General features: G+C 47.2%; 1 protein-coding gene across 1 annotated transcript in view; it reads left to right on the top strand.

Annotated features, from left to right (window-relative positions):
• The window catches only part of HLF (HLF transcription factor, PAR bZIP family member), a 35147-nt gene extending 26422 nt beyond the window's left edge, over positions 1 to 8725 (top strand). Inside the window, exons 3-4 of the mRNA XM_054278848.1 lie at positions 2629 to 2849; positions 5711 to 8725. Coding sequence (XP_054134823.1) covers positions 2629 to 2849; positions 5711 to 5926 — 437 coding nt within the window. The 3' untranslated portion in view covers positions 5927 to 8725. The remainder of the gene's footprint in view (positions 1 to 2628; positions 2850 to 5710) is intronic.
• The last annotated feature ends 654 nt before the right edge of the window (positions 8726 to 9379 follow it).

Genomic DNA, 9379 nt, shown 5'->3' on the forward strand with positions numbered 1-9379 from the left:
TATTATAAAAGTACTCAGAGCTCGTGTATTGCTTCATTTTTATCAGTATTACAGAAAGTGCACCATTTTTAGGTGCATCCATCTATGTATTTGTCTGCAGTAAGGAATACCTGGCTGCTGCGGAGCAGCAAATTTTCCTGTGTTTCGTCCTTCAAAGGAGCCCCTGGCAGCCCCTCCATCCATCAGCGATGGATCGGCCCCACGGCCGGGTGCGCGTCCCTTGACGGGAGGTGACAGCGGGCGGGGAGGTGACAGCGGGCGGGGAGGTGACTCACACCGGCGCTCCGCCGTCTCCAGGAGGGATGAAGCTTGTGGGGGAAGCCGCTCGGGGCCAGAGCCGTGCGGGCCGAGCCTCCCTCCCCGCGGCTGTCCCGGTAATCCCGGAGCGCTGCGCGGGCGGGCCGGGGAAAGGCCGCTGCCGCTTCCCGGCTGTGCTAACGGGGTGACAGCTGGAAACGCCGCGTTCCGAGCCCCGAGAGCGGGGAGCAGCGCTGGCACCGCCGGTTCCCGGCTGTATTAACGGGGTGATAGCTGGAACTGGCCCCGGGAGCGGGGAGCAGCGCTGGCACCGCCGGTTCCCGGCTGTATTAACGGGGTGATAGCTGGAAACGGCACGTTCCTAGCCCCGGGGGCAGCCCTGGCACCCCGGTTCCCGGCTGCATTAACGGGGACAGCGCAGCGCCCCGTTCCTGGTCCCGAGAGCGGGCAGCAGCCCTGGCACCCCGGTTCCCGGCTGCATTAACGGGGTGACACCTGGAAACGGCACGTTCCTAGCCCCGGGAGCAGCCCTGGCACCGCGGTTCCCGGCTGCATTAACGGGGTGACACCTGGAAACGCCGCGTTCCTAGCCCCGGGAGCAGCCCTGGCTGGCACCGCGGTTCCCGGCTGCATTAACGGGGTGACACCTGGAAACGCCGCGTTCCTAGCCCCGGGAGCAGCCCTGGCACCCCGGTTCCCGGCTGCATTAACGGGGTGACACCTGGAAACGCCGCGTTCCTAGCCCCGGGAGCAGCCCTGGCACCGCGGTTCCCGGCTGCATTAACGGGGTGACACCTGGAAACGCCGCGTTCCTAGCCCCGGGAGCAGCCCTGGCTGGCACCGCGGTTCCCGGCTGCATTAACGGGGTGACACCTGGAAACGCCGCGTTCCTAGCCCCGGGAGCAGCCCTGGCTGGCACCGCGGTTCCCGGCTGCATTAACGGGGCACAGCGCAGCGCCGTTCGCAGCACCGCGTCCCAGCCCAGCCGCTCCGCAGCGGCACCGTGCGAGCAGCAGCATCCTTCCCTCGCGCTCCCTCTCCTCTCCATCTATATTTTGATAACTTTGATCCTCCTTTTCTCCTCTCCCCGGCCCTCACCAGCCTTTCCTGGAAGCTGATTTTATCAGCTCTAATAGAAGAGTTACAAAAGCTCTCCCTTAGCAAGCCCTTGCGCAGTGCAATTCCCCCGGTGCGTTTTCCGTGCAGTCCCCATATTATTAAAATAAAAACTACATTGTTAATGTTGGCCTTGGAATTAGAAATGACATGTAATGTTTACTGTTTTACACCCTAAATATTGCAGACATGGGCACAAGTAAGGAAACATTACGCAGCCACAGGATGTTTTTGTAGTTATCATGAAAGCCGTCATATTGCTAAAGTCAAAGTGAATTAGCAAATAGCCAAAATGATAAAAGAATATGTGCTTCAATCAGAAGGCCTCCCTCTGAAGTCTGTGAGGCTTCTACTTCTGAGGCATGTGAAAACTTCTGAAAATTCTGCCCCCGGGGATAGTCCATGTTTAGGCAGCTGACTTCAGGATCCTATTTTTGGAGCCTTTGGTTGAGATTTTAAATTGGATTTTTAGTGGGAATGGTGCCCGAATTGGTGCTGTAGGATCTTGAAGGCTTTATCTAAAATCAAAAAGAGAAAAATGGGAGGTATATCAATCATTTTCTGGGGATACGCTCCTTTGTATTAGATTTTATATACCATAAAAAAGAAATGCAACATCGATAAGTGTCTTTTTAATTTCTGCAGAGCATCTTTAAGGAATCATTGTAGCCTTCAATATCACTGGTTTCCTTCACTGCCTTTTAGAACATCCCTGGTAGGATTTAATAAAGTATAAATAGCTGTCTCCTTGGAGTGCTTCAGCACAGCTAAAAGTACATTTTTATAAGATGCTATTCGTGGCATGTACAGTACATTGTTTGATTGTAAAATAAACATACCCTCAGAGGTATAACTGGGAGGGGTTACAGTGTGCTGATAGATCTGAACTGAATGACAGTACTTCTGATCTGTTCCTGAGGATGGGATCCTAATGAAGTGGCTCAGGTTGGAGCAATATATCTTCTGCCTGCAGTCCAGTGCAGCTCAGTGCTGGATTCAGTGATGTTACGTTGGAATCCAAGATTAGCAACCAGAGTTAGGAACAGATTCTGAAAATAAAGGCCATGAGCACGTCTGGCTCAGAATATGCACCTTGCAGAATGGACAACCTAATATTCAGTAAGCATAGATACCCAATATGAAGGGAAAGCTGAAAGAATTACTGCTAGTAAAATACGTAGAGATCTTCTAAAACCCTTTGCTACAATTAACTTATTTTCCTAACCCAGCTGTATTTGTCCTGTATTTCTGCAGGTCAGATCTTGCCAGCAAACCGGAACACACCAAGCCCCATTGATCCTGAGACGATCCAAGTTCCTGTGGGCTACGAGCCTGACCCTGCAGATCTTGCTCTGTCCAGCATTCCTGGCCAGGAGATGTTCGATCCTCGCAAGCGCAAGTTCTCCGAGGAGGAGCTGAAACCCCAGCCCATGATTAAGAAAGCTCGCAAAGTCTTCATCCCAGATGACCTGAAGGTAATTGGGAGCTGGTGACGAGGTGATTCCTGCAGGGTCTCTGACATTGCTCACTGAGGTACAGATTTGGAGCATGAATCTGTTTTGTCATGTAAGGTAAATCTTTCCGTGTAAATCTGACTTTGCTTGTAGAATAAAAGTGTTCAGGGTTCTGGATGAGACCGAAGGGAGGATGTCCCTTATTAGTTATGCAACAGTTGAAATTCATGAGCTCAGTATTCATTTCCTTTGTATGCCAGAAACTTCCTGCTTGACCTTGGACAAGCTTGCTTTGTCCCATATTTCCCACTTATGAAACAGCCTGATCATGTTTCCTTTTTCTTCATCCTGTCTCTATTCATGTTTCCTTTTTCTTCATCCTCTGTCTATTCAGCACAGGCTGTGAATCCTTCAAGGAGAATGGAGGACCCTGATGACATACTGAAGTATATTGTGTCTTATTGGGAAGTTGCTGTAGTTCTGTGTTTAATAATGAATGAGAGCACTATAGTAAAAGCTATTTCACTAATATATATTCACTAATCCAGGTGAAAGAATCTAGACAAGTGGTAGGAAAACAGAAGAAAACAGAATTTTTCTGCTGAGAGGTGTGTTTTAATACAATATGTAAAATACAACATGACATCAATATTTTAGAAGAAAGAGTCTGTGCCACTCACTGCTTCTGAGATGTGAAGAGCAAAGTGCATGAAGATAGCAAGAAAATTAATCAACTGATCCAGGTTATCAAACACTCTGAATATTACTTGCAAAATTGTTTTCCTGGTATGTGCTTTCCAAGAGGATCTCTCTTATCAGAGGCAGCCAGGGCAGAATTTCATTCTGCTGTTGCTACTGCCCCCAAGAGACGCAGCCTGGGAGCCTGTTGGAGTCAGTGGGAATCCCTGGCTGCCATGTGCAGGGAGCCTGGGATGCCATGTGTTTGCACCAGATTGATAGCATTAGGGAAAGAAGCTATTTTTATCCCTAAGCATGCTGTGGTGTGAGTTAAAAGCACAGAAATCACAATTGCAGTCGTGTTCAGGTTGCTGTCACTCAGCTTTCCTTTGCAAAGCTTTGCCTGCACCTTGTTGCTTACCTGGGCAAGTTCTGCTGCCTGTGATGCCCTGTTGGGGTGCAGTGCCCAAGGGAGAGGTATTTGCTGCAGGAATGGCTGGAGTTTCTCCCTTTGTCTCGTCTCCCAGGTGCCCTTATTCATCAAAGCAAGCTGTTGGCCAGAGGTGGAGCCCAGCAGTGCAGCCCAGGAGGGAAGCAGGAGCTCAGGGTCTCTCATTCCCTCAGGATCATCCCATCACTTGCCCTTGACTCCTTTCAGAGTGCTTGACCCAAGTGCTGCTCCTGCCCTGGCATGTGGAGCCTCTGGGTTTTGGGGGAGGGTAAGCAGATTAGAGCAGTCAATCGTCTCTGGGCTGCATGTGATTTGGAAATGCCAGCCTTACCTCTTTCAGGCCTGGATTAAGGGATTTGCCATAGCAATTTGTTAAAATAAAGAGGGATGAAGCCTAGGTGGCACACTAATAAATTGCTTAAAGCTGATTTTTATGGAGTGAATTGAGATGGGAAATTATAAACAAGATTTGGGTCACAGCTTTTTGCTGCATGCTTGTTTTTTTCGGAGGATTTTACTGGGGCCCATCTACGTACAGGTGAAGAGCCATTTAGAGATAATGCTGGCTCCAGATCAGCATTCCTGCACTCTTTGTTGAGCCAAACTGATGGAAAGCAGTTCAAGAGCCCTCCTGCCAGCAGTTGTTTTGCTCCTGCTGTGCCTTGTGCAGCAGCAGAAGGTGCAGAGCAGCAGGATTGGGCTGGCCGCAAGCACCCAGGAGTGGTGGATGTTTGCTCAGTGCAGCAGAGGAGCAGCTGGGTCTGCTGCCCTGTGCTGGTCCTTGGGAGCTGCACGGGGAAATGGAAGCATGTTAGGATGGAGAAAGAGGGAGTTTGAACTCTGTGACTTGGCCAGGCAGAGTTTGAGGGTTGAGTGGCTGCATCACTCATACTCTGCAGGGGACAGAATTTCACTTTTCACAAGAGATTCTACCTGCTTTGTATTTCCTGAGTTGTTCCAAAGTTCTAGAACTTAATTCGGTTATGAAGCAACATGAAAACTGCCATTTTGCTGAAGGCCACTTCATTGGAAGAGTGGAAAAATCAGGTGAAATTCAGTCCTTACTTCGAGTCTTTGATACACCAATGCAGTAAGGTAATCCAGAGGCAAGTCTTCAGGGATAACACTTTGGGAATGTGTTAGCTTATGAAACCTCAGGGAGTAGTGGACCTATTTCTGTCCAATGTTTTTTTTCCACAGCCAAAGCCTATTGCACTAATCTCTGTGGTTGGTCCCAGAACAGCCATGATCACTGTGCCAAGGAATCCTCTTGTGGTGACAGTGGTGCAGACAGGAACATTTTGGGGCTCCGTAGAGTGCTTTGAACATTAAAAAAGAGCAGAGCAGTGGATGAAATGGGTGATAGCAACACAGAGAGTGGACCAGGTGTTGGCTGGCAGCGCTGAGCAGGGCCAGAGGTAACTTAGTGCTGCTGCAGCCAGTGTTGAGGGTGAGTCACGGCACACGGAGGTGGATGTGCTAACTGGGTCAGCCTAGATGGGAGATGGATTGTACCTCCGGAACATTGCCTCACTTTTCCTGGGAGGAATTCCCTGTCAGGAGGATGAGGGGGTTAGTGTAAACATTTTGACAGAAGCACGTGAGGGCACCCGCGCTGCCAGGGCGGATTGTGCCACACAAAGCTGCGACTCCGGCCCCGCCGTGCCACGGCCCGGAGCGGCTCCCGGTGGGCAGCTCTGCCTCTAGCCAAGTGTAACACCTTTGCTTGCCTCTCTGTGTGTCTCACGAGCAGGATGACAAATACTGGGCCCGGCGCAGAAAGAACAACATGGCGGCGAAGCGCTCGCGGGACGCGCGGCGGCTGAAGGAGAACCAGATCGCCATCCGCGCCTCCTTCCTGGAGAAGGAGAACTCGGCCCTGCGCCAGGAGGTGGCCGACCTGCGGAAAGAGCTGGGCAAGTGCAAGAACGTCCTGGCCAAGTACGAAGCTCGGCACGGCCCCCTGTAAATCCCAGCTGGGGGTGGTGGGGTGTTTTGGGTTTTTTTTTTCTTTTTTCTTTTCTTTTTTTCCTTTTTTTTTTTTTCTTTGTTGCGGGTTGGCATTTGACTAGATGGACAATGTGTTTCCTGTTTGATAGCACCGCACCCAAACCAACCTTTCTGTCTTCAGCACTTTACCAGAAGCAGAAACAAAACTGACTTAACGTTGGTTTTTTTGTTGTTTTTTTTTTTTTTCTTTTTGTTTGCGTGTACGTGTCCCTGCGTGTGTGTGTGTGCACACGTGTGTGCCCAGGTCTGTGTCTGTGGGTGTGCATGTGCGTGGCTGTGCGTGTGCGTGCGCATCTCAGCACTTCCCATTTTTATCAGCCCTCTTCAAAGGGTGCCACATTTTTACCTGGACTGTTGAGAACCGCCATAGTAAGCTTTTTATTATATATATATATATATTTTTTTTTTTTTTTTTCCTTCAGTGCTGCTTCAGAGTAGGGGTTTTATGTTCTCGTAATCAGTTCCATCCTCCTGATTTACTTGGAAAGATCCCGGCATAAATTACAAAAAAAAAAAAAGAAAAAAAAAAAGAAAAAAGAAAAAAAAGGTAGATCTCAGTTTTTTTTCGAGAGTAACAAGCTATCGTTTTAAGTCTGTCTAATCAGAAAACTTAACATGCTAATAAAGTGCACAAATAATAATTTAGTACTACACTGCAGAACTATTAATTTATAGATCGCTTTCGTTGTATTTTTAAGTTTTGGTAATAATTGTCTTCAGATTTAAAAAGTGCTGTTAGCCTGAGTTTAGCTTTACTCATGATAGATCCCATAATGGCTTCTCTGTAGCTGCTAAGGTTCCTTTTCTCTCCACGGACCCCAGGTAGGTAGGTGGGAGTTGTTGGTAGAGCACAGAGTGTGTTCCTTGCACTGCCTGTACCTGAAGCAATAATCCTGCGTGCATGCTGCCCGCATGTTCCCCGTGGACGTGCGGTGGTTCCCTGCCCAACAGCAGCCTCCATGTCTTTAACAAGGAGTTCCAAAAAGTCCCAGACACGTTCCCATGAGCTGGGACACGTTCCCATGCTGTGCTGGCTGTGTCCCTGCCGTGGGGCAGCGCACGTGTGAGGAGCAGGATCGTTGGTTGGAAATGAGAACAAAATTAAATAGCGTCAAATCAGATCTGATGTTGAAATCAGAGGGGCTTTTCTGTTTTCAGTTAGTTACTCCATTTTGTGATTAAAAGTTGAATAAATACCTAAATTCAGTTGGTTTTTTCCCACGTTTTGTAATATATTTTCTGTGGATTATATCTTGCTGTTTAAAAAAAAAATCACTTTTATTCAGTTAGAAGAAGTCACTGGTTTGCAAAGCCCATTTTTTCTTAGTGATTGTTGTTTTGAGTGTGACATGAACTGATGGTTCTGAACTTCATTGTTTTAAACTGCTTTTGAACATGTATGTTCTAATATAAAGTGGACTTCTGAAAAATGAATGTAAGAGACACTGGTGTATTTCAGAGGGGGATGGTGTTGTCATATACTGTGGTTAATCCGATCAATCTAAGTGTTTACTCTAGACCAAAAGGATAGATATTATAAAATGTATAAAGTTTATACAGAATAATTATAGTATGTTCGTTTTGTACAGTATTTTTCAAGTACAAATACTGACAATGTATTTTGAAAGACATATATATAGCAAAAAGAAAAAGCTATTCCATGTTTAAAATATATAGCAAAGATATATATTCTCCATTATTGTATAGAAAGGAAATGCTTAGGGGTTTGTTGGTTGTCGTTTTCTTCTTTTTTTTTAATCCATAATTTTAAGCCTGGCACGCTGGCATGTTCTGTGCTTTAAATTAAATTTTTATGGAAGTAATATGGCTTTCCAGGATTTTCCATATTACTGAAAAAGAGAGACTTTTTTATTTTTCATCAGAAACACATAAAGAAACTGTTTAACAGGGACAAAGCACAACATGGATTTTAGTCAACTATTGATTGGACATTACAACATTTTGTAACGGCAGAAAAATAATATACAACACAAAACCACTCATCGTAATTTCCAATCTGCTGCTGCTGCTAGAATCTGTTTCCAGCTGAATTTTTTTGTTACAAACAGCTCAGATCCTGTACACAGCTCTGTGTACTGCACACAGTTAGTAACGTGAGGAAAATACGGTGCTACGTCTTGCTCACAGTTTTCTAAGCGTTCTGACTTTATTTTCAAATAGAAACGTTGTCCATTCCATTAAATCATGATTCATGCTTCAGGAGATGGCTGCAGAGAGCTCAGCATTTTGGTCAGCATTAAAGCACCCTTGCATGGATGGCATCTCTCCAGTATTTTTCCACAATCATACCTGGCTTGTCGGTGTCCTGTAAGGTGCAGTGCTTGCCCATTTGTGCAGCAAATGGAGTTTCCACGTGCTGCAGAAGCTCTGAAGCGCAGTGAGTTATCCCCTGAAGGTTGGCAGGAGGCCCTGCAGGGTCAGGAGGGTCTGGCACAGGTGGGGTCTCTGCTGCAGCCCCTTGGGAATGCCCCTGGTGTTCCCTCTGGAAAGGGAAGGTGAACACACCCTCAGCAGCAGCACAGCAAACTGCAGCAGGCTCCGGTCCCCCCCACAAAGGGGAATTTTGCCCCAAGAGCAGGGTGAGGTCACTGGTGCCACTGCCAGGGCGGGTTGTGACCACAAAACTTTGTGTAAAGTGCAGCTTGGGAAAGGAAAAAGAGAATTGTTTTGTTTCTTAGGGCAGGGAAGGGGGGGGAAGCGGTTGAAGGCTGGATATCAGGTTTATTGAGGCAGGAGCACAGGGTTCTGGCTCTGCCTTGCCCAGCTGTCCCAGAGCCACCTTGGTGCCTCCTCATTGTCCCCTCCCAGCCCTGGGAGTGTCACAGCTGCCACAGCCTCTCCTCTGGGATGGGGAATTTCTGAGGAGCCCGTGGGGCTTGGGCTCTCCCCATTTCCCGTGGGACGTGGGCACTCTGGCTGCTCTGAAAAGCTCACCTGGGGAAAAAATTAAAAAAAAAAAAAAAAAAAAAGGCAGAATGTGTGGGCTTAAAATTTGGAAAATCCCCAAGTTCACTATCCAGGTTGTCTCCCTGAAAAAAACAATGAAAATAAATAAGTGGAAGTTCAGCTCATTTGTCAGTTCCCGAGGACGGCTCAGCTGGGCTCATCATGCCTCTGATGGCTTCGTTGCTCATGAAGGAGCTTTTAGGTATAAGAAATTGTAATTTTATAAAAATAGAAATATATATATTTGCAGAATAATTAATAGCTTATCTAAATAATTCACTGACCTCTATTACACTATAAGCATTGGTAAAATGCTTGTCTTCTCTTTCATTTTTTGCTGAACCTTAGAAGTGGATTTTTTCTTTTTACAAAAGAACGCCCTCTAGAAATCAGTGGGACTGGAGATGGATTTGTGCATCCGAGCACCTTGGGGCTCTCTGTGGAA

Source organism: Melozone crissalis, unplaced genomic scaffold (genome assembly GCF_028551555.1).
Source record: "Melozone crissalis strain CALT ecotype California unplaced genomic scaffold, PUWL_Pcris_2 ptg000026l_1, whole genome shotgun sequence".
NCBI classification, from domain to species: Eukaryota; Metazoa; Chordata; class Aves; order Passeriformes; family Passerellidae; genus Melozone; species Melozone crissalis.